This window comes from Cavia porcellus, unplaced genomic scaffold, assembly GCF_034190915.1.
Source record: "Cavia porcellus strain 051 isolate PalLab524CR breed Dunkin Hartley unplaced genomic scaffold, mCavPor4.1 scaffold_5, whole genome shotgun sequence".
NCBI lineage: Eukaryota > Metazoa > Chordata > Mammalia > Rodentia > Caviidae > Cavia > Cavia porcellus.
In genome coordinates, this window is record NW_026947488.1 from 8,990,518 (window position 1) to 9,017,058 (window position 26,541).

The following is a 26,541-nucleotide window of genomic DNA, read 5'->3' on the forward strand; positions in this document are numbered from 1 at the left end:
CTGGCAGGGCTGCATCTGCCTAGGGTCCCGGAGGAGAAACTCTGCTTGATTGTCTCCTGGTTTCAGAGGGTCGCCAGCAACCGCTGCCGCCCTGGGCTTATAGACACATCACCACGTTGTCTGCTTGTCTTCTGTAGCATCGTCCTTAGGTCTTATAAGGTCACCAGCCACTGGATTAGAGTTCACTCTAATGCCATAGAGTCATTTGAACTTGAAAATACCTGCAAAGACCCTCTTTCCAACAAATTACATGTGCAGTACTTGAGAATGTCTTGAAGGCTCAGAATTCAACCCACAGCAGGAGCAGAGAGATTCAGAATTATATAAAGTATATAAAATTACTTTTGATTATAAGATTTTTTTTAAGACAGCATCTTGTTATGCAGTTCAGGCTGGCCATGTGCTGATTTTGTAGCCCAGGCTGGTCTCGTACTTACAACAATCCTCCAGCCTCAGCCTCTCAAGTGCTGGGATTACAGGAGTGAGCCACCACTCCAGCCTCTATTATTTTTGTATTTGAGACAAGGCCTCACTTTGCAGTTCAGGCTGGTCTTGAACTCACTACATAGCCCAAGCTGGCCTCAAAATCACAATGATCTTCCTGTCTCAGCCTCCTAGTGTTAGGGTTACAGGCATGAGCCACTTTAATGCCATTTGATTTTTAAGCCATATATATAAATTCTGTCATGCAAACCTCTGTACAAAATATGATAGAGTTACTGCTGTTCCTAGATGGTGTTCCCGATGGGTAAAACCATGCACAGGTTCAATGACAGAGAACTTGGCATGCAGTTGAGTTTCACAGCTCTTTTTCTTTCCCATGTACCAAATGTTCTCTCAATAGTTCTGCTTTGCAGTTCTAGTAGCCCATAACGATGTCCTGGCACCCTAAGTGTCCTTGGAATCTAAAGTATCTACTTTGGCCAGATACTGTGCTGGGCTCCAAGGACACAAGCACAAATGAAGCAGAATTCTTCTCTTTAAGGGATGCAAAATCCAGCAGAGGGTAGTCATGTCTGGATGTTCCTGACTGTGCACAACAGAGCTCCTGTTATGGATTAGAAACAAACATCTCCCCAGTATCTCCCCAAAGCACTACACTCACCAGTGAATTAAAACACTGATGTGTCCATGGCTGTAGGTGCTGTTGGGGGCGGGGTCTGGTTGGAAGATGGGGTTCACTGGGAGTGTGACTAGGACGAGTCTTCCTCCCTCCCCAGTTTGCCCCTTTCTCCTCTCCCAGCGTCCTGGTCACCATGGTGTGAGCAGCTTTTCTCGGCCACATCCTTCCACCAAGCTCTTCCTGTCTAGAACCCAGCTGACTATGGACTGAACCATCTCAAAATCATACGGCAAAATAAACCTTTTCTTCTGTAAATTCTGGGTGTCAGGCATTTGGCTGAGTGATGAGGAAGTTTTTTTATATCTCTCATAATTAGGATTAGGAGCTAATGTATGAGAGAAAATTCAAAATTAGAGACTTGATAAGGTAGAAGTTTATTCCTCTCACATAAAAAAAAAAAAAAAATCCTGCAGTAGGCAGTCCAGGACTGACCTAGTTTTGTGGCATCAGAGAGCAGAGACCGGGTTGGACGCACAGCTCTAGGCTTCTTTGGATGTGACATCAGCCACTCCCTGGGTACTCTTTGGTCCTTCGTTTCTCAGTTTCATGGGCCATGGTGGGTGCCACCCATTTTCTAATCAGCAAAAATAGAGATGAGGAAAGACTGGCACTTCCCTGCTATCCACTTTAGGCTAGGATCTTCCCTGCACAGGGATCTTCCCTTTGGATAGCACTGGGTCCAGCTGGAAATTAGATAAACATTCCCAGGGCGGAAGGATTAGATGAAGGAACCAGCACCAGCTGGGTAGAATCCACCACCATGTGGACATAATTCATTAATCTCAGAGTGACCAGAGCATGAGGCAGGATGGACGTGTGGGTGACTAAATCAGGGTGGGTTCGGGACAGTCAGAGGGGAGGTGAAGGAAAAGCATAGTTTCTCCCACAGACAAGAAAAGAAAGGGCATTCGTGCGGGCGGGAGAGCGCAGGGAAACTGGTGATGAGCTGGATACAGAAGAGGATGAGGAGGAGATGAACCCAGGAAGACTTCCAGCTTCAATTTGGAAGGACAGGGTGGAGCCAGGAAACCTAGAAATACACTGAGCTTGGGTGGGAAAATTAATTCCGTGTTGAGCACATTTCAGGAGGCTCTGGTCCTCAAGTAGAGGCACTTACACTGAAAACTGAAGGCTTAGCTTCTTTGTTATTTATGTTTTGTTTTGATATAGTTAAGCTATGCTATCTGCTCTACATATGTCTTAGAAATCTACATATAGAAGCATTTACTGCTTAGGGAATGCATGAATGTATAGTTGTAATTTAATTTGTGGAGGTGCTGTCAGGTCCCTTTAACATAAATGCCATGCAGAACATGCCCTGCGGGATAGTTTCTTACAAAGCAGCAACAAGTGGGTGTTTAAGCCTTGAAAGAAAAGCCTATGATATATTTAAAAATATTTTAGAGACTCATAAGAGACAGCCACATGATAAGAGATGTTTTAAGTGAGGAAGACTAAGTAAAAAATAGTAAGTCACTAAGACAGAATAAATTCTGATACAGAGCAGCACAGAGGTTGTGGGGAGAGAAGAAAGGAGGAGAGAGGGAGAGGGGAGGAGAGAGCAGGGAAAACGGACAAATTGGGGGAAACTCCAGAGATGTAACTTCAGCTTATTAGTTCCCTCTGAGGCACCTGGGAACCTGTTTCCCAGAAACCATGAAATAGGGCTGGCAATGACCTTGGGAGTTGAAAGAATGATCTGGTCACTAAGAAAAGCTCTAGAGTGACAGGAGACCTAAGCCTAAAGAGGTTTGGCAAATGGCAATAAAGAAACAAAATTTTAACAAAGCAGTAATTTCCAACAGTCAGAAGGTCTCTCACTTTTGAGTACACTCACAGCGATCCTTTACTGCACAGATCAACCTTAGGATTTTAAGGAAGCAGGGACCATCCTCTCAATTGGTCATTGCTCAAACAACAGTGGGCCACGTCAATAATTAATTCAAAAGTAACGCAACAAAGCTGTAGGTTCCAGACTCTTCCTTAGAATGAGCTGGGTCCATGGAACAAGTGATTAAAAAAAAAAAAGTGCTTGGCCCAGAGAGTTTTGGAAATACTGACGTGAAGTTCAAAGTTACTCCTGGCCCATGTGTGGGACATTTTCAAGGTTGTCATAGCGACAGTGATGGATCTCAAGGATGGGATGTAATGATACAGCTCCTGAATTTCTTGGACCACAAAGCCCTGCTGATCACAAGAGTCTGCAGGATACATCATGCGTGGCACGCATTGGAATTGTCCTTCTGGTCCAATGTGAATTGTGTAGTTTAGCCTCAGCAGTGCAGGACCATGAGGAAGCTAGCATGGGAGGTGGCCTGGAGGTCACCTTTAAACACACACACAAGCAGCTCAACAGAAACACAGCCGTGAAACCAGCCTTGGAGCCCAGATTTCCCAAGCCTCTGTCTGCACGCTTCCCACCCCTCCACATTCCTCCGTCTAAAAGCGCTGTTCTTCCTCCCACTTGGGTTTATCCCAAGTGTTACTCACCCCCAAAGTGTAAAACTATACAAGGAAACTCTCAGCCCCTCTAGCAAGGATAAGGACTTCATTCCCTGAATGAAAACAGAGTTTGCATTTACAAGAAGGACCTATATTTAAAGTCACTGGAGTCTTAATATGGTTGCAATTACAGTTCATCAAATTCACGGGCATCTCTGACAGCTCAGGGCACTGGAGGGGTGCTTCACAGGGAGGTGATGCAATGAAAAATTTTCTATGTGCATTATTCACATATTTATTTCCCAAATTTTGCATAAGAGTATCTTTGGCTGTATTTTCAGGGAGGAATGAACCAAATGTTTAAATTCTATCATCTCTTATGTGAAAATTTCTAAAAAGACTCAGATATTCAAAACTGGTATTATTTAAAAATAACATTTAGAACAATAAAATGTGCCCCCACATATACAGAGGCTTCCTTCAGGACAGCCTTGTCCACATGGGTCACGTCAACTGTGTGTTGACCGAGTCTCATAAGGTACATTTCCTCATTTCTTTTGGGAATCCCTTTATTTATATTAGAACAGGCTCTGAAATATGGTCACAGTGCGCTGCTTACAGCCTCAACATTTTACCATCAAGATTCATAAATTACATAGTATTTAGATTAAAAAATGCATATATCAGAATTACTCCAGCTTTTTATATACCCTCAAGAGATTAATACCAAATGCATCAGATCTAAGAGTAAAGAGGATGAATTGGTTACAGTAACTCATCAAGAGCTGGGAGGCTTAACGTAGATAATTCCTCCATCCTGGTGCTTTGAACCTCCGTTAATGGTTATTATAGATGAAAGAGAATGTGGCTCACCACACTCCCCCAAGATTTGCATATTAAATTGCAAAGCCAGCAGGTAGCAATCGGAAATAGGGCAAATGAGTTTGTCCTCAGCCTCCTCTCACTTTCAAGGGAGAATTTTTCAGTCCATTTTGCTTTCACATTTGAATCTGTCCTCTAAAGATTCCCCATCCTGGTGGCTCTGTCCCCACCCCCTCCAACCTGCTGCCTCCAGAGTGAAACTCCTTTTCCTAGTTTCTGGTGCCTCAAGCAGAGACTTTTTTATGATAAACTAAGTAAAAATATGTCACACCAACACACACACACATTTTCTTTCCTCTGTTGATACCTTGTTTTTAGCCAGACTAAAGAGTGTGTACTGTGTATGAGGAGCTAGTAACTAACAGTCACGGTGGGAAGGGGGAGTCTTATTGTACGCTGGAATAGGAAGACAATAGGAAACAGTGTGTAAGCATACCTGGAATGTTGAGTGCCAAGGAAAACAACGACCATAAAAGATTACAAAGGAATGTGCAGACGGACTCCACTTTCATCAGTGGGTCAAGGAATGACCTTGTTTCCAGAGAGGAACTTGAGTACCATTAAAGGAGTGACCTATGTGGGGTGGGGGCTGGCGGAACCCCAGTGCAGGAGGCAGGGGGAAGCAACTGGCAAGGGTATCAGTGTGAGATTGTGCTTGGCGTTGTCCGAAGAAATCAAAGATCCCTGGGTACCTGGAACAGAAAATGGGGCTGCACCCGCTGGGCGTCAATTCTGTGCTCCTGCTGGCCACAGCATAAGCTCGGCTGGAAATGAACAGAATCTCGATGCCATAGGGACAGTAGAGGGCCAAGGATGCACACAGGCCAGTTGTCTGGCACTCAGTGGGGCCGCAAAGGTCGTGGGAGGTGTTCAGAGTGGACACGCCTTGAGCACAGAGACAGCACCACGTGCTGATGGACTAAACTTGAGCAGTTCCTGGAGTCTTCACACCTCTTTCTCCGCATAGGTACTCACAGATCCGCTAGTAAACATCATCTGCTCCTTTAGGTTTCTACCCTCAGACAGGTGAGCACAGAGAATTCACGCTCTAAGACATTTCCATATGTAGTGGGACTCTACCCAAACACGGAAGGACTCAAGGGCATCAGTGCCAACACACGATGACCAACAGCACGAGGGGCTGCTAGCTATTGTAAAAAGAAGCCTGGCTGAGGTCTTCAAGAGACTAGCTGAAGTGTAATTGCAATTGCTGGCTACCTAAGCTCTGTGTTCATCCAACAGATATGTCAAATACCCCCTTTGGGCATCTACAGTTGCTTTGAAGGTAAGACATTGAAAGCAAAATAAAGCAAGCCGTTCCCACAGCACTGCTTCTATCTTGTTATTAGGTAAGGTTGGCTACACATGGGATAACTGGCGCATAATACATCTGGCCTCAAATAATTGGACACCAGGAGCCTAGAGCAGGGCAGAAACGGAGGGCAGGGCCAGGACGTCTGCCGCGGTTCACCGACTGCATGGATCACTGCTCCTAAGGAATAGATTTTCAATTCAACGACTGCTTCCTGAGCGCAGAAAGAAAAAAAAAAATCTCATTTGAATAGCAGAACTACCTGGCATATGGAAGATAAATGGAAGAGAAAAGATGGACTCATCGAGAAGTCTAATGGGTGCTCCCGCAGGGAGGAGAAGGCTGTCACGGGCTTGGAAGGACCGGCTTCAGGGACCCGGGAAGAGAACCACAGGACAATGCTGGCCTGGCTTCACTTGTCTCAAAGCCTTGCTCTGGGTTCTTCTTTCCCTTTGTACGCACAAAAGGGCCCACAATGCAGAACACACTCGTTGCTTCTTCAGTCTGAGAAGTAAACTAACCCCCCTACAGTTTTTGCAGAAACAAAGGCGTCAATAAGCCCTTTGTAAGTTCCTGCTTCTAGAAAACTTGAGGAAAGGAAAGCCCCATTCACTCTCCTGTCTGGCCAACTTTCTGTGCTAACAGGTCACTGGCTTGACATAAAATCTGAAATGGAACTAAGGCTATTGAATTCCCACCCAATCAGAGTTTAAGGATCATTAGAGAGAAGACCAAAATCTAAAATATTGTATCATAAAAATAAACACAGGTCCTCCGTATACAACAGAGGAGTGTCTGGAAATAGTGCGGTTGTTGGGAAGTGATCACAGTGCACTTTGACACATCTCCGTGCAAAGAGGAAACACACAGAACAAGGATCATGAAAAACATTGCTCTGCAGAATACAAGATTTACCTAATCTGTGAGGGCAAATAGCAAGTAAACCTTATATTTACCTGAATGTTCTCCTCCTAAATGACGTGTTTTAACCCATAATTACTACTATGGTGGCAAGGTCTCACTACCACTAAAAGAAATTTCAAAGCTGAGTTTAAATTTGCTCATCAAATTGAGAGAAATTAACTAAAGGGTGGGGCTTTCTCCTTGTCCACCAATCATGTGTCGTCAGTTCCCGCCCCTGGTTTCTTTATCATTTCCCAAGTCTTGCATGAATGTCTGTCCTCCATCAGACAGCATGTTAGACACGGTGAGACCCAGTCCTGACCCTCAAATGACTTCCCTGCTGATGGCGTAGTCTCCTATTCAAACAGAAAATTCACTTAGCAGCATACAACAGTGTTTATTTTTACTTTTTTCAGCACGAGAATTGAACCCAGAGCCTCCCACATGCTAGGCAAATGTTCTACCTTGGCCAACCATTTTTCAAAATTTTATTTTGAGACAGTCTTGTTAAGTTGCCCAACCTGAACGCAAATTGGTGATCCTTCTGCCTCAGCATACTGTATCAGAGAAGGAAAAGAACAAAACAAAGAATAGAAAACCACAAGAACAGTTCCCCACTTGTGAGTTATTCTGAACAATTAATGAGTAGATGTTACTTTTGCTAATCCACAGGAAAGGCATTATTGTGGTCTTCGTTAAAGAATTTGGACCACGGAATCCATTTACTGCCTCAGATTTCGCCAAAGCTACAGCAGTGCAGACTTACCTTATGATAACACCTAAAATATGCAGCACGCTCATCAGAAAACTTCTCCAATCTTTTTGGACCTTTGCTTGAAGCTTTCTTGAATACTAACCAGCATCGTTGATAAATCTGGAAAGAAATACAAAGACTAAGTTGAGTGTCTCCACTGATCCAACTGTTACCAACACTTGCATTTCAACATTTTCTGAAATCTTCGCCTGTAAAATATTCACCGTCCAATCCAGGAATCTGATGCTGTTTTGGGAAAATGAAATTTTTTTAAAAAAATGGTTTCCCCAGTGCACAGCGTATACAATGCACACAATTACCAGAATCAAAAGAAAATAAGTATCTGAGGCAGATTTTTCTCCCATATTTGAGTAACAATGGTCACAATACATATTTGAGAAAAAGTACCAGAGATTTTTCTTAAATCTCAAATGAGTACAGATGATATAGGCATTCATAACACATGATCTAATTTCAAATGCAATTAAATCTGAAAATCTCGGATCTGATAATATTGCTGAAAACACATTGCCATGCTAAAGAGCACATGTCTTAGAATGAGACACCTTGTGGCATTTCCTCACACTGACGGTGGAGAGTTGGACAAACACTAGAATAGTGAATCACTTATCGATCCACATCAATTGGATTCTTGCTTAGAAAATCCCAACTGGAGACTCTAAGGTGACGTGTTGAAGACAGACAGATGCTGGGGGTTATAAATTAAATGGAACCTGGTGGCCCTGTAGACTCCCCCACGTGACAGGTAAACAGTAGGAATGCAGTAAAGAATTAGATCACTTCTCCTCTAAGTAAAAGAGCTATTTTAATTATTTGTAATATTTTGGCTCATATATTTGAGATCCAGCCCTTTTTCAAGTTTCTTGGAAATCATCTATATCCCCAGGAGGCTTCTACTCCCAGAAACACTACAACTTTTAACTGAGCTAGCCTGAATTGGGATCTGATGGTAGTAGCCAAAACCACCTTATGGGACCAGCTAATGAAAACTAAAAAGTCTATGAAAATATTAATAACACCAAAGAGATAAACTGTAAAGGTAATCTGTAAAAGTAACTGTAAGGTAAACTGTAAAGGTCTAATGATCACTTAAAAAATGAAGTTCTCCAAAAACCATATAAAATGAGATTTAAGTCTAAAAGTTAACAAGAAATTAAATTACTGATAACATTCACTGATGACAAAGCTTGGAGTGGCATTTTTACACCACTGATGATCTTTAGAGGCCATTTGACACAGCTGATCTCAAAAGAATGGGAAATTTTCCTAAATCAAGGCCCAAAGTAGAGATAACAGAGGAGAAATTTCATATTAATGACAGATAAATGAGCACTGCTCATCATGATTATATTTGATTCTTAAATTACCTTCAAATTATACCTATATGTGATTTTACATAGTCAATCTATAAAATACACTTTGTGTACTATAAAGTGTAAGTTTCTCTAAGAAGAAACAAAATAAAGCCTAATAATAAGATATTTGGTCATTCAAAGCATAGTTGATTTAAAATATATTTTGCAGTTCTATTAATACCTAACAGATGGATGAAGAACTCAGGTTGGCCACTACTCTTCTCAGTTTTGATATATTCTATTTTACTCTTTTTTTATATTTCACTCTTCTGTTCTGGTAAATTATCAGATGTCTTGTTTGGAATCGTCAAAAGAACATAAACTAATTTTCGCTGCAATTTATTTCTGAATAAAGAGGGTTACATATGCATCAGATGCCAATGAACATATACTGAAATATTAGCAGTATTACCTATAAGAATGAGAATTAGAAACTACTCAATCTTAACTTCATCCAGTTAAGAGCGGCCCAGTAAATTAGTAAAGCAAGATCTTGGGTGTAGGGCAACATGTCTCAGCAACAGAAAAGCTGACTAATACAGAATGACAAAGTATACTTTAACACTTCTATAATATATATGTATGTTATTCATCTATAAAATAACATTGGTAGTTATGTATAGCAGATGTGGTAATCACAAATATAAAAATATACATTATACACCCATAGGATAACAGTCATTATATTAAAATTACAGTGACATAGAGAGTACCCAAAATATTAATATAATAAATTATACCATGCTATTTAGCAACGAGATAACATAAGTAGCTCATGTGTAATGAGTTTCAAAAAGAGTTTCTAATGACATCGCAAAGTGTTCATAGTATAGAGGAAAAAGAAGAAAGCTTTACTTGCATCGTGGTTACCATTACATTGAAAGCACATGAAAACAGATAAAGAAAACATACCAAAATGCTAAATGTCTTCCCTGGATTATGAGAGTAGATTTGGGGTTTTGTTTGCGAATTTTTGTTCTGCTTACCAAAAGTTAACACTGTAATTAAATCAAAGAAAACTGTTATTTCTTAAATACCCAAAGGTATTGGTATAATTAAAGTTAGTTGCATGGGTTTTTATCTTTCTTAATTATTGAATCCGTCCAGGGACATCAAACATGGAAAGACGGGGGAAGGAACTCAATGGAGGAAGACCAATCTCCTCAGCAGACGCTCTACATCAACCGGAGATCCACGAGCAAAAAAGAAAAATAATGCACTTTGATTAAATGGCTCACGTTATACAAAAATTAAAACTGCCTTGAATATAAAAGAGAACTATAATAATTTTGGGAAAAAAGTGTTTAGTATTATGGACAACGAGCACTGAGACCTTATGTTAAAGGCAGAATCCATAGAAGGAGGATGACAAACTAGATCTCACCAAAACCAAATACTTTTGCTACATGAAGACCTTGCTAAGAGAGTAAAAAGACAAGCTACCAAGTGGGAGAAAATAATTGTGAATTCCATGTCCGAGCAAGGACTAGTATATGAAATACAAGACTCTCAAATATCAAGTTAAAAAATTCAATTTATAACAGCAAAATCCAAAAGACACAAGATATCTCACCGAAGAGAATATTCAGATAGTCACAAATCACACTAAAAGGGATCCAACAGCATCACTGATATGGAAATGTAAATTAAAACTACAATGAGATGTCACAATACACCGGATTGGCTGAAATAAAAACATAACAATAAAATATACCAACACCAAATGCTAGCAAGTTTGTGAAAGAAATGAATCATCATACACGGCTGATGGGAGTGTAGACTGTCACAGCAGTTTGAAAGCTCAGTGGCACTGTCTTAAAAATAAACTATGCAACCAGGATGGATACAACCAGCCGTCGAACACTTAGAAATTTATGACACAGAAATGCAAACTTCTACACACACACACACACACACACACACACACACACACACACACACACAGATCTGCATATGAATGTTCATAGTGGGTTCATTCAGGACAGCCAATACTAGACACTGTGCATAGGACCTTCAGGAAGGGAATGCATTGCTAGACAAACTGTATTACACCCTCTCGTGGAATACTACACAGCATTAAAAATGAGCTGTCAAGATATGCAGTAACTTTAACAAATCTCCAGAGAATTATGTTGAGTGAAAAGAAACATTGAACCCAATAGATTTTACTGGTACGGGGAACTCATCCCAGTGCCTTGAGCATGTTGGGAAAGTCACTACCACGCCCTTCTTACCACTCTTGAGAAAAAGTGATAAAAAACGAGGAAACAGATCAGTAGCTATTGGAGTTCAGGGATGTGAGGGCAGGAAGTGGGGGTGCTCACAGAGCATCAGCACGAAGGCTCTCCGCCGTGATAAACTGCACCTTAGCAATGGGAATATGCTGTATATGGCAGCACACTGTATTTTGGGAAGATTTAATGTCTTCCAGTGAAAGACTTAATGTCTTAACTAGCGAAACTGGAAAAGCACACAGGAAGATCTCTGCAGAGTATTTGCCACCACGGAAACAAAATCTACATGTATCTCAAAATGCATTTTTTTTTTCAAAATGAAAAGATACAAAAAGTTAAACAGCTTCTTAAAATTTGCAATCTCAGCCTGATCTAGTAACACTATTCTCCAGTGTCCATCTCTCTGCCCCATCCCTCCTCTCCCCTCCCCGCTCCGACCAATCACAGTCTAATCAACCGAGAGACTAACTACTTTAAGGAGCTAAGATTCAAGCATCACCAGTAGGAGTGGGAGCACCGAATCCTCTTCAGGGTGGAGTTCAGAGTCCTCGGTGCTGGGGTTGGCAGAGGCTCTGACCACATCCTGCTTGTGCCTGAGGAGCCCAGAGGACAACTGACTCCCTGAATATTGAGCCACCACCCAAGGACGTAATTACAGTGGGGGTAACGGTCCCTCCACTTGGACTAATCAAAGATGCAGGCAATGGGCTTCTTGACTATCACTCTAATTGGAAGCTCATGCTTTTATACGTGGCCACAAGAAAACGCCCAGAAGCCGAACATTCTAAAGGCAGGCAAAAAAAAAAAAAAAAAAAGAAAAAAAGAAAAAAGAAAAAAATGTGCACATTCCAAAAAAGACACTTTCCCTAAGAAAGATATTTGCACTATCCTAAATGATGCCTCCATTTTCAGATCCAATTTTTAATGAGTGCATTTCTAACTTTTTAAAAACTTTGTCCGTTCTTTTCTCGGTTGAGCCAGGATTTGCCTGGCTTCTTTCCAAAGGCTGTTGAATTGCTGGATGCCTCAACTTGAGCACATGGAAGGATTCCCATCTCTGACCCATTCGTACTAAAGTTAGGAAACTTTTGTTTCCCCCCTTTTTATTTTTCTTTTGTTTTGGCAAGCAGTAAGGATAAATGCATAATGCTAGAGTTAAAATAACAGCAAAACTATTATAAAGTCACCTGCAACCTTGCTGGAGAGGCATCGTGGGCTGAGAGGCGAAAATGCAAACTCGATTTGTGAGAAGGCACTTGGGAAGGCAAGTCAAGACACACACACGGTGCGGGAGCAGGCAGCCCAGAAGGCGAATGCGGTCTGCTGGATCAAGGTCTTTCCTTTATTCTGTCATTTGTGGGACATCGGAGACTCTCATGCGGCCCAACCTCACTCCAGATAATTGCCAGCTACCCAGATTCCTAGCGATTAGCCACGGTCTACTGAATCAGAGCCTTGTGGGGCAAAATCAGACAAATATTCCCCCGACCACATCCCCCAGGTATTTATTTTTAATTTGCAAATCCACGCCATAAATATTCATAAAGTACTCCAGACAGTACTGTCCCTCCCACGTCGGGTAGCTGACAAAGAATTCTCTACTGTGTGCTTGGCAATGAGGTCCGCTGAAATGGGGGTTCTCCACGAGGGGCACACAGGCAGCACGTGAACAGGGCAGCGTGAGAGGCCACCTTGTGATGGAGGGACACACGCCAAGGATGAAATGTGATCTGCTGAGCTGGAATAAACGCGGACTTCCAACTGCTGCCCTGTGCTGGCCTGAGAACACTGGAAGGGCCACTTTGCATTCAAATCTTAAATATCTCAGTCTCTTGTAGAGAAAAATCAAACAGGACTTGCTAAACACGGCGACACACGCTGGCTAGTCGGATTAAGGCTGACGTGGCCTTGAAAGCTGGTAATTTGAGAACAATCCCATTCACTTAACAATTCAAGCCAGATTTTTTAAAATTAATTTTAATCACCTCCTTCCTATCTTATATAGCTAATGTTTACCGTCAATAATACTGTTTAGTTAACATTTTTCTCTCAATTGACTTCTTAAACTAACAGATATCTTTACTTAAAAGGAACCTTTATTCCTTTCAAATAGGATAGAATGCTTTTGCTCACCATAAGTAGCAGGTAATCCTAATGATAAAAACACTACTGGAGCATTTGAAAACAATGACTTTTAAGTTGATATCTCTCACTATTGACGTTTTGGACCGGATAAATTTTCTTTTCTTTTTTTTTCTGGGAGGTTTCTCATAGTGACTTTCCTGTCACTGGAGCAACGTATCTGGCATCCATCATTTAAAGGAAGATGACTTCATTTGGTTCACTTTTCAGCCCGTGCTCCTCTGACTCCACGCAGGACAGCGGAATAGGAGGGCGTGGCAGAAAAGGTGCTCATCTCATGGCAGCTGGGAAGCAGAGAGAGAAGACAGGAACCAGGAAGGGAGACGGATCTTTCAGGTGACACCTGCAATGTGACCTAAGGCAAGACCCCACTTCCCAAGAGCAAGTCAGCTATAACTCCAACATAATCCGACCACCTTCCAAACACACAAGGCTTAGGGGTATTTTACAGCTAAGCCATAGCGGTGCGGGGGAGGGTCCTGTGCCACACAAAAGAAGCTTAGTAGTATCTCTCACCCCCACCCGTGAAATGCCACACCAGCAACTCCTCTTACCTCAGCTGACAATCAAAACTGTCTCCAGACAGTGCCAAATGTCTCCTGGGGGAATAAACCAGAACCACTGTAATACATGAATGTATACTGATCTGAGAGCACACATTTGAAGGACACGACTCTTTGTATCTCCAAAGCAAATCAGTTCACACCAGCCACAGTCAAAGCTTAAAGGAAGATGCATACCCCCAGTTTTGGGCAGATGTAGGGCAGATCTAGTATCTCATCACTGTGTATTTTGTTGTGTGTGTGTGGGGGGGGGACCTATAAACCATGGCTTGTTAACTGTGCTCTGTGGTAGTATTTCTCAACTCCTTTAGCTCTCTTCATCTTTGAGGAACATAAAAATCGTTTTGCGAGCAGGTCAGCATGGCGCATGAGTGTAATTCTAGCACTCTGGCAGGCTGAACCAGGACGACTGCAGGTTTGGGCTCAGGAGGCAGAACTTAGCAAGACTGTCTCCAAACTAAAAAAAGGAATAAAGGTGTGGGGGCTGGATTCCCTGTATCAGCAAAGAAAGGAAGGAGGAGGATTGAGAGGAAGGGAGGACGGAGGGAGAGAGGAGGGGAAAGAAAGAAATGTTTGCCAACCCCTTCTAGGTTCCTGGGGGAAAGAGGCATAAAAATCCGAATGCTTCCAACCAGGAAAAATGTTACCTCAGTAAAGTTGCATGAGCATTTAGTGACCTGAGGCTCTTTCTAGCCACACCCCACCACTGGACCACCCAGTGTCCAGTCTCCTTGGTGGAGTTTGGGGAGTTGCAGGTCTGAAGTTGATGCGGTGCCATCCAGAGGGGCACATTCTCATGCCAACCCACCAGCATCCCGTCTCATGGGGATGCTCCTGGAGTGCTACTGGGAACTGTTGGGATAGAGGTAAGTTTCCACAGTATTCCATGATGTGAAAATGGAGATGGGGGTGGGGGTAAGGTCACCGCTGTTTTCACAGACACTGCATCTTCTCTTCCCATCAGCCGTCTCTTCTGACAGCGTTCTCCCCAAGCTCTGAGGCCCCATCCTCAGCTCTGCATGGTAAGTCCCTCACTTACCAGGAGGACATTCAAAAGTCTGATAGATCCTTACACACCTCTGAATTACACACCACAAATATACAATGGAGAGCACAAAACCTTCCCATATGCACAGTCCTGCCCTTGGCTCATGGCTGAACGAGTCATCTTATAAGAATGAGCCACATCCACCCTCTTTTCGCCTCTGTCCAATCTCTCAATTATTTTCACTTTTGTTTCTATACTTTGCACTTCCTTACAGTCCCCTCCATGTCACCACTGCTCTTCCTCCCACTTTCGGGCACCCTGGGCTCTGACTGGGCACACCCAGCCGCACACCTGTGACAAGGGTCAGCACACACGTGAGCTACTTCTGCAATTTGTTCGCATCTGTGAACACGAACATTCCCAATCTGAAGTCCATTTCTAACTGTGAAAGTTTGCAACTTGGATTGTTCACACATGGGTGATTTATCACAAAGCTGAATTTGCCTCTTTTTAAAAGCCCAGCCTCAGGGTGCCAACTCTCCAAAGCCAATCAAGTATTTTGCTCCTCTGGGATATTAATGCCATTGACAATCACTGGCTGAATTCTTCCTCAGCATAATGCAGAATGCCCAGCATTGTTTGCATTATTTCCATTAATCCTCCCAACAGTCGAAGGTTTAGTACTTTTTCTGCTTTACAGATGAGGAAATGTAGCATCAGGAAGGTCAACATCTAGCTCAGGGACCTAAAGCAGCTAAAACAAGTCAGGAGTCCAATTTAGGTTTGCTTAACTCTAAACTATTATTGTAGGATTTTTTTTCCAGAAAAGTTAAATTCCCAGAGATGCACAAACTCATACTGAGGGTCGAGCCATCTGTAAGAGGTTTATTTTCATGCTTATCATATCTAAAAAGAGACACAGAGTTGTAACCATATGCTCTCTCATCTGGAGGACTACTTTATAGCTAATCTATTTCAGTGTGACATTTGCATTTGTGATTTTAAGTACGATGGCACCAAGTGTTCACCTACAGGGACGGTTTGGAAAACAGCGTTTCTGAAATTGGGGTCTTAGACACTCCTTTCACCCTCCAGGGTCTTCTGGCAGTCTGAAAGAACTGTTTGCTTTGACAAAGATGTCATCCTCTTTCTGTATGTGACAATGTATTCAGTATCCTTGACAGAAGTCTTAAGAATTCCAGGATGAAAAGTATTTCTAATCACATTAAAAGTATCTCATGCAATTTCTCAGTTTATCTTGGTTTCTTCTGCCTCCCTTAACGCTACGGGCTTCCTCAGCACAAGGACAGCAAACTAATGTCCAGGCGAACTGACCCCTTTCAGGCTTCTGTGTCCCTCCACTTCCCATCTGGTGATCACTACCCTGTGTCTGAGTCAGGCTCTTTAGTTGCTCTCAGGCTGACAAAATGTCACATTCTAGGACTCTGGAATAGCCAGAGAGGATGGTGCTGGTTATCACAGCTTAGGAATGAAGGGAGGAGATTTCCACTAAAGAAACAGGACACAGGAGTGAGTCCAGCAGTGATTTCCTCTCCATTCTCTCTGCTGTGGACTGTATGCTTCTCCTTCTGATAGAAGAGCTTTGTCCTAAACAGTCTCTGAGGCCTTGGTTAAAATGCTCCAGACACAAGAGCAACTGTGTCATGACAGGATTTCCAAGGTGGCTACAGGCACAGTACCAAAGAAGACTCTGACATCCTTGCATCCTAACATGTGAGCAGCTACCTATAAAAGTAATGAGCTAGAATTATGTATTTTACAGAAGAAACAAATCTTTGTAATATCATCTCCACGCCTTTCATTAGTGGGGAAGGAAGTCCTAACTTGGCGATGAGTTGCATTGTGGGTAGCAAGGTACAGTTTTGATTCATCACAAAGAAAAATATCAGCAATGCAGAATAATTAATCACAAAATGAAATATGTACAAAGAAGATTTAAAATACTTAAAGAGCATTTGCAGGAAATACATTAGCTATGGAATCCTTCACTGGTGGTGAAGTAAATTAGGAAAACCTTTCTAGAGACAGAATTATGCCTACCCTTTGATCCAGAAATATAATTTCTAGGAAATTACTCCTGAGGAAATAATCAAGGAAATATGCAAACACGTGGGAATAGGATTCCTGGGAGTAACAACTGGAAATACTCTGAATGTTTCAGAGGACTGCTTTGATTAATTATAGCGTATCTGTAAACTGAAAATGATCATCATTAAAAATGACATGCATAATATTTATACCATAAGAAGTGCCATTAACAAGTTATTAAGAATAAAAATGTGGTTGCCAGTGCTTTATAGTCTGTTTCTATTCCGGTACATACGCATATATACCCATTAGTAAATAGGGTTCCGTTGTTTATGACAGATTATGAGCTTTGATCTCTCTCTCTGTCTCTGAGTCAGTCTATCTCTGTCTCAGTCTCTCTGTCTCTCTGTCTCTCTCTCTCTCTCTCTCTCTCTCTCTCTCTCTCTCTCTCTCCCTCTCTCTCTGCCTTTCTCTCTCTCTTACAGTAATTACAAGGAAAAACCCATGCCTAGTGGAAAACTATGAAATCCCTGGCATAACCCTTCCAGAATTCTCCTGAAACTGTTATACGCTATAAATTGTAAGTAACTGATAGCAAGGTAAAACAATTCTAGTCCCTACAAATGCAAGCTATGTCTTTCTTGGTAGAGGTTCAGTTTACTTCCTCACCACCTCTCCACGAAGTGAGGTAAGTCTCCTTTTGAATTCCCATTTCACTATCTGTCTAGGTACATGGATGGGCTCTTTGGATTATCTTTTAACTACTTATGATACCCTCTTTTTCCCTTCATTTAATGAAGGAGTTAAGCAGAATCTTTAATATACATTCCTTCTGCATCTGTACTGGAGTCATTACTGGCTTTTGAAAATTGCTCCTTAACACAATCCACCAATCACTGAACCTATGTAGTTCAGCCTCTAGCTAAACCTGAAATGTCTTTCATCACTCTCTGCGGGGAATTTGCACCCTAATCTAAGCCACCATCTTCTGCTTTCAGGGGGTCTTTTAACCCGCAATCTTGCCACTTTCAATCTATTTGCTATCTAATGTCTGGGATGAACTTTAAAACACTAATTTGACCACTCTGCTGCTCTCCTTAAAGCATTTATGTGACTGCCTATCACCTTTAGGGTAAAAAACTAACATTTTAACAAGACATTACAGAACCTGCACCAACTGGTCCATCGCTTCCCTATAGCATTCTTTTGCTGCTTCCTTGTAAATTCTTTCTCTGCAAATGTTGTATATGTCCTGTAGTAGCCATGCAGCTTTTAGAATAATCAAAAAAGTAATGCAGAGCTCTTGTCTATGATGCATAAGTTGGATTCCCAGCACTGCAAAAAATTTTTAGGGAACTTTGGAGATCTTTCTGAAAGAAATTTTATGAACCGCTCATAAAAACCCTTCTCTGCTCAGGACAGCATCAGCCTACATGTCAGGAAAGTTGGCATCGAAAGAGATGGTCACATTTCTTTGTCTTTCTTTCCACACAGTGTCTTTCTAGTCTCCAGATGTCCAGAGTGAGAAAAAAAGGAGGCAGGGGGAAGAAGGCAGAAAGAAGCCGTAGCATTTACGCGCGTGTGTCTAGCTTCTGTCTCTAATTAGCCTTTTAGAAAAAACCAGTGACAGAACTGTAGGAGGAGCTAAACTCTGAGTTAGTGCTGTGGTCACAGAGAATAGTGAAGCTGACAGCATTCATTAACCCCGTTATCAAAGACCATGGGGACTTTTAGATGCCAGGCACTGTGTCACCTTTACATAGATGAGCGAGGCCTGCAAACATTATAGAGAAAATCTACTTTTATTGAACTTATAATCAATAAGACACCTACACCTACAGTGCTCCGTATGTGCGTGTATGCATGCGTGTGTGTGTGTATGCATGCTCTATATTAAAGAAATTACATGGGGTTAGTTTAGATCTCCAAAGTTCCCTAAAAATCTTAGATGTTCACTCATAGGATGGGCTTTTGTGGTTTCAAGATCACAAAGGCTCTGATTTCATCCAATATGCAGAGGAGATCCCAATGTTATAGCATGATTAGGAGGTGAAGGAAACCAGAGAGGCATCTCCTAGGAGAACCATCACCGTGGAGGCATGGCCTTGGGGACTGGAGCCTGACCCTGTTCTCTCTGGCTTTCTCATTCTCTCTCTGTTTACAGCTGCTGAGAGATGAGTGAGTAGCTTTTCTCTATCATCTCCTTTCACTACTACATTTATGCCTAGTTATAGTCCTAGAAGCAATGAAGCTAGATGACCATGGACTAAACCCTCTAAAGCTGTGAGCCAAATTCCTCCTTTAAATTGCCTTTCTTAGTAACTGAAAGCCAACTAATACACATGACAGACAGAGTTGAGCACCAGGAAGAAAAACAAGCCAAAGGAAAGGAATGAAAATTCCTTAGCCTCGGTACGGAAGCTGGAAATAAGGTAGAGAAGATGCCAACTAAGCGAAGATCTAAAAGAAACTAAGGAGTAAACAAAGCAGACACATTGGAGAAAAGGTCTGTAGTTAGAAGGAACAGCAAATCGACGTCTCAGACAGACACAGCAAAGGCGGAATGAGGAAGCCAGCAGGTGACAGGCCAGGGCTGGTGGTGCTGATGAGAATGGGTCAGACTGGACACGCCTTGTGGCTTCACTGTAAAGATCTCCGCTTTCTCTCTGCATGACATGAGAGGTATTGAATGGAAATGATGTAGCCCAACTATGTCAAGTGTACGGCAGTAAAATAAAAGCAGGGTAACTGGTTAGGTGGCTGCTACACAAGCCATGTGGGAAGCAAAACAATTTAAAATTTATATCAGACTGGAAATACAGAAAGGAGAAGAAGTGTGCAGAATCTAGGTATATTTGGCAAGTATGATCAACAAGTTTTACTGGTAGGATGGATAGGAGGTGAAAATAAGAGTCAGAGATGATTCCAAGATTTTTAGTCTACCAAGCAGCAGGGCAGAGTTTCCATTACCCAAGAGTATTTGGAGGAGAACCAGGTACCGTAAACGGATGTAGGCATCAATGAGAGACGTACTGAGTCTGTTGGGTCTATTGAACATCCAAATCTATATACACATCATATTATTAACCATGTGAGTGGGCAGTTATGTATACACTGTATACATAAGCATGTGTATGTGTACACAAGATTTTATTTTACTTTTAAAGGAAATTAATATGCCAGGCAACCGCAAGGTCCTGAGTTTGATTCCTGGTACAAAAAATACTAATGATAAATAATGCAAATTAATAACACTCCCTTCATAAGGGTTGCAGCGAAAACTGAATGACTTCCTATCTTTAAAGTACTAGCATATTGTTTTATATGCAGAAAGAGCTTCACAGTAGTTAGCAGCTCGTCTCATCCAAGCAAGCAGTGACCTGCTGTTCCTTTCATTTATCTGGTAATTCTGCAAATATCACTGAGCATTGACTATGAGCTGGGAATGTCCCAGGCACTGGGGAAACAGCAGTATGCAAAGACAAGTTGAAAAGGTAACTATCTTCTGCCAGAACAGTTATCCTGGTACTGTAAGACACAGCACGGTGCTGGCCTGTGGGAACCATGATTATAGACTGCTGTACAGGGCACTTGGTAGTGTGCAACTAATGAGCATTTGTTATAAAGGAAATGGCTGAGCGCGGGCTGTACCTCAGCGGTAGAGAACTTGCCTAGTGTGTGTGAGGAACTAGGTTCGATCCCTAATGCTGCAAACAGAAAAGAAAAAAAGGGGGGGAAAGGTGAGGTGGGGGCTTCCTGAGGCTTCCAAAGCTCAGCCTTTGAATAGTCAGTTGATTAAAACCACCAAGACTAAGTTTCAACATCTTAAACCTACAGAACCTGAGCTCCGCCTACTCCTCAGTCATCGCCCACAGCTTCCTGCTCTCCCTATTCTGCACCTCTCATAGCAGCCCCCAAAACAGTCTGCGGCCTGAAAAGGATGAGAAAGTCGGCCTGGACTCCTTCCCCCTTCCCCTCCTGTGGCTGGAGCCTTTCTGTCCTTTACGTCATGGGTGGAATTTCTACAACACTTAGCTACCTATAGCGGTATTAGAAATCGCCCTAAAGTTTTGCAGCTTAAAACACCAGCTGTATGCATCAGTTCCATGAATATAACCTGGCTTCATTAATCAGGGCTGGGTTCACCCACACATCAGCAGTAGAGTCATGGGTGGTTGTGAGGTTGCCTGGGAGGCCCCAGCTCTGTACAGCACAGTATCCGATTCTTTAGCCGGTTATTTAGAGATTTTCTGTGGGAAAGCAGGAGCCCAGGAGAGTCTGCAGGACCACATAAAAGATTTTTTAAACTTAATTAATCTTCTAAATTGGACATAATGAGAGATTCACATACAGTTGTAAAAAAATATATATCACAGTGAGATCCTGTACATCTTTTACTAATTTCTCTTGAAGGGAGCATCTTGCAAAGCTTTAGTACCAAATCACAACAGGGATACAGACATCGGCATTGTGCAGACACAGAGCATTGCTCTGGCTTGCCCTTTAGCTCCACAAACTTCCTCCCAGCCCCTCACTGGCCTTACCCCTTGGCAACCACTAATCTGTTCTCCATTTACATAAGCATGGCATTTCAAGACTGGGTTGTACAAGTGTGATCACACAGTAAACACCCTTTGGGTTGGCTCTCTACACTCAGCAGAATTCCCTGCAGATTCCCCCAGGTGCTGGCATCTCACGGTCCTGATCTACCACACTTCTCTACCCATTCACCCACTGAAGGACATCTGAGTCATTTCCACTTTGTGGCTGTTAAGAATAAAGCTTCTCTAAAAGCTCCTGTACAGAGTTTGGTATGAATATATGCCACCAATTTGGGGGCTAAACCTCACCACTTAATCTGTTTATATTTGTCTTAAATCCTTCCTCTATTATATATGTTTAGATCCCCATCAAACAACGTTATGATTTTTGTTCTGACCTTTAAAGATAATTGAGAAAACACCACAGGAAGAAAACTGTAATTTTATTTTTGCGTATTGTGTCATTTCATCCCTGCCAACATTTCTAGGTTCCTTCTGGTATCATTTCCTTCCTGTTTAGAAAACTTCCTCTAATTATGCTTTTAAGGTAGATCTACCAGTGACAAATTTCTGTGTTCTGTTATAAGCTCAAAAACCCAAAACGTGCCCTATTTATTATAACTTGTTCTCTTCCTGTAAAACTTGTGTAATTGCCAGTTAAGGTGCAACCTTGTAACATGCCCACCATGCAACCCCCTCCCTGCCTCCCTGGTTCCTGTAACTGCTTGTTCCGCCTCTCTGGTTCCTTTTATGGGACAAACTTATCCTAAGACCCTGACCCCTCCCTTTGCAGCTTGCTACTTTATAACTCCCTGCAGCCCTGGGCTCCACCCAAACTTCCTTGGCTGCTTTTCTGGGACAGTGTATGCACTGAGCTCAGCTAATAGGGCACTTTTTAAGATTTTTTGGAGTCTGTCATTTTTCTGCCCATACCATTTTCCTTTATCTGACAATATCTTATTTCACTTTCATTTCTGAAGGATATTTTTGCTAGAGATGAGACTCTGAGTTCTTTCTGTTTAGCACTTGAAGGGTCAGTTTCCTTCTGCCAAACCCCTGTAGCCATTGTTTCTGAGTACTTTTTTCAGATGGCACCAGTAAACGAGTGGGAGAAAGTTATACTAGTAACTCAAGTTTCATAAACAATTCTTTTGGATATCCAAGAGCCTTCAAATGGACCTACATTCCCAAACAACACTTAACATCTTGGGTTTGTTGGGGGTTTTTTGTTTGTTTTTTTATGGTGCCAGAGACCTTTGCATTGAGCTACATCTCCAGCTATTTTTTATTTTGTACGTACATCTTGTTAAGTTGCCCAGGATGGCCTTGAACTGTTGATCCTCTTGTCTCAGCCTCCCCATCCCTGAGATTACAGGGGTGAACCACCACAGCTGTGAGGTTTAACTCTCTGAGGGGGTACAGAACGTGTAGAGTACATTCACTCACACCGAGAGGCATTGCCTTAAAAGAAACAGTCTTTAAAACAATTATACCACACACATTTCCTTAAAAAATTCTTTCTTACAATGTTATTTTTTTACACCAAAGAGAAAGGTTATAGTCACCATTTATTACATCAGTGTTTTCAAATATCAGCAGCTTCTGTTTCTAAGCCCAGAACTCCAAAATGAATACATTTCCCCATAGACTATAAAGAACATAGCTCTATAATTAGTAACAGGTTCTAAAAAACTGGGGGAAACATTTATCTGCTGTGACAAAGTATTAAAATCTCCAATTAGAACGTTATCATTAAAAAGTCATCTTCTGCAAGTCAATCGCCTTTGCTTCCAAAGGAAACATTTAGGGGAGGTTCACGTGTCACCCCACCACATTATTGAAGCAGCACTGACTAGAAACCATTCTATAGGAGAGCTCTGTACAGAAAATTAGAATGTCACTCCCAAAGAAAGAAAGAGAAATGAATTTCATGGTTGAGAAAGCACTGTTTAAAAAAAAAAAAAAAAAAAAAAAAAACACATTGAGCAGATGTTGCCAAAAACGAATGGAAAGGTGAAGAATAATAATAGTCACATTATATAAAAAAAAATTAAGCCCAAAAATTCAAGAACAGGAAATCCGGGAGGCCAGAAAGGAAATATCTGCAGATCTGCATGGGCAATTTTCATGGTAGAAACACGCTTTCAAATCTGTTCTTGCTGTGAAGGTACGTGAAACTGACAGCATGTGCGAGACGTTTTTGTTTTGTGAAGACAAGAGAAACGCACACTGTCAGTCTGCGAGCTATTTATGATACACGGCTACCCTCAGCATCCTCGACGATCTTCGCTGCTTCTCAGATGACAGCCAACACCCAAGCATCTCACACACTCTTCCTCATTTAGGTGCACTCAAGCTGTGTGAGCTGAAATCTATTATCGTCCATTAAAAAAGAAAAAGAAAAAACGCAAGGCTCAGCAACGAAGGGACACGGTGCACAGGTAACAGAGCAGGTCTCTGCCTCCCAGGCTGACCCTACTCCCAGATCCCAAATCCCCAACGTGTGACCCAAGGCAACCTCCAGGCCCACGCACTTTCTTACAACTGGTGGCTCAGCCATCCTGGCTGTTTTATTTTTGAAACCATTTCTTCAGCTCCTAACAATAAAGCGATACGAAGTCATTAGCAGAAGAGGTGAAAGACATGGTTATCCAAGAGGTTATCCACGTGTGCCTGCTTCCCTCCCGGAGACGCTGCTGGTTGACAATAACGAGCCACACATGGAGAACACATTTTCTCTAAACTCGCAATAGCAATCAAAAACTATCATTTTCACCTTTTAATGTTGAAAAATTTAGGAAAGTCTCTGACTTATATGGTGGATTCAACCATGTAATAAAGAATGATTGAAACATGAAAATATTTGTTTGCTGTATCACAAATTTAATATTAAGAGGTTCACTTCGAGTTCTGAAAACAGGAGGCTAGTGATGGAATGAAAGTATAAAACTACACCAGCTGTCTAATTTTGAGCATAAGCCTTACCTATTTGAGTATAATTTTTATCTGCTCAGCTACAGAAACAATAATATACACCCCACAGGGTACCCAACACTTACTGCTTGCTAAAGTCAGTTACTGTGTTACTCTTTACATGTACATCTAACTGCATGATTTATTTTATTATTAATATTAACTTAATTAGAACAGATAGACATCTCAAATTCCAAATCATTGGACTAGTACAAAATGGCCTTTTGCTATATACCACACAGGTCATAAAAACAGGAAGGAGACCAAGAGATGGAAGAAGAGAGGACGGAAGGAAAGGAAAAGGATATAAAAAGAACTAAGATGTCCCCACGTGAGTGCAATCATTAGGTGTTGCAAACATGAACTAATAAAATAAAATGTAGCAAAATAAATAGACTATAAAACCAAAAAAATAAAGCCAGCCCCCTCTTATATGTGGGTAATGTACTCCAAGATACATAGTGATTGTCTGAAACTGTGGGGAGTACTAAGCCTTCTCTATATTATGTTTTTTTCCTACATACATATACTCATGATAATTTATAAATTAGGCACAGTAAGAGATCAACAAAAACTAAATAGTAAAATAGAGTAATTATACAAACACACGCTTCTGTCTCTGACTCTCTCTCACCCCAGTCACACTATTCTCACCTTTCTTCTTGTGGAAATGAGAGATAATACCAAAAGGGTACAGGCTGCATCTTCTCGGGCACAACTGAATCGCTAACATCATTATTCTTGGGAGCCATGACTCAATGAAGCAAGGGTCATTTAGTCACAACCACGACAGGCCATCTGACAACACTGACAGCGTTGAGCGACTGAGTGAAGAACGTGAGGGTAAAATATATCATGTGGATACGCTGGACAGAGCTGACTCATGGCCTGAGCCAGGTGGATCATGCTGGAGTGAGACTTCATCACACTGCTCAGAACAGTGTACAATTTAAAACTTGTGAGTCATGTCAGGAATATTTCACTCAGTAATGTTAGGCTGGAACTACAGAAAATGGAAACTGCATAAAATGCAGCATTTCTAAAAGACACAGAACTGCAGCTAATGAACATTTTTACACAGCCAGAGCCCCAGTCTCAACAGGGGATGATGTTGCCCTCTGGAGCCCTTTGACAGTGTCTGAGGACATAAATGGTTGTCATAGCTTGGGAGATAATCACAGGAACCTGGTGGGCAGAGGACAGGGGTGTTGTTACATATTCTGAAACTCAAAGGACACTTACAAAATGAAAATGTGGCCCAAGTTGTGAATAATATTCAAGCTAAGAAGATGGCAGATGAAGAAGATGAAGTCTTCTCACAGTTAAAGCCTTTATCCCAGAGAGAAACAGAACAACTGATGAGAATGAGGTTTCTCTGCTTGAGACACTAAATAATAAAAGTGTTCTAAACTGCAGAAAAATGGAGCAATTGTTATATTGGGAAACAAACATCAAGCCAGCTGAGCATTTTGAATAATATAGAGACAGCTTTAAGGTCAACTACACACAGATACCAACTTCTTTTTCAACCTGAGACATTCCTGTTGTCCCACGAGAATGTATTCAAAACTTCAAAATCTTTTCAAACTCAGGTGGCAGTCATTAGTTCTGGGCCAGGAGGTTGGGGCAAAGCTGAAGGAAATGCCACTCAAACCACAAGTCTCAGAGCCTCCCGGCACCTTGCCCGAGAACTTCAGCCTGGCTAGAAAAGTGCCAACCACCCAGAAGAGGGAAACAAGAGGAAAAGTGACCCATGAGGATTAATGGGGAGGAAGGAAATTCAAGGGAGCAGCAGCAGTGCCTGGACACAGGCTCAAGTCCGTGTGAAACTTAACAGGGTTTTGGCCAGTCTGTGCAGTCAGACCCACCTGCAGCCCCTCCACCCCCAGGCTCCCGGCTTTCTAGAAAGCATCTCTAACTTCCCTTGCACCTGCACACAGAGCCACCAGATGGACCAACCTTCCTGTTCCAGGGGATCCTACCTGGCTATGTGTCTTTATGATCAATCATGTCACTTCCGCTAGGAAACTTTCCCCAAGGCCGCCTTTCCACTGTTACCTTTCTCCCTCATCAACATACAAAGAAATCAGAGAGGCACACACAGTGTGAGCCAGGAACATGGGCTGGAGCCCAAGTGTTAGTGTCAAATGTTGATTCAAAGATCTCCACGCCTCTGTCTTTCTATTTCTGGTCAAGAGTAATAAGCTCTACATCACTGGAAGGACCAAAGGAGGTATTACACTTTGTTATTCTGGCACA

General features: G+C 42.0%; 1 protein-coding gene across 4 annotated transcripts in view; it reads right to left on the reverse strand.

Moving 5' to 3' along the window:
* Positions 1 to 26,541, reverse strand: part of Dok5 (docking protein 5) — a 149,444-nt gene that overhangs the window by 72,998 nt on the left and 49,905 nt on the right. For all 4 annotated transcript variants that reach the window (XM_003463651.5, XM_063248127.1, XM_013145651.3 and 1 more), the window contains exon 2: positions 7,429 to 7,536. In XM_003463651.5, the coding sequence (XP_003463699.1) occupies positions 7,429 to 7,536 (108 nt within the window). The remainder of the gene's footprint in view (positions 1 to 7,428; positions 7,537 to 26,541) is intronic.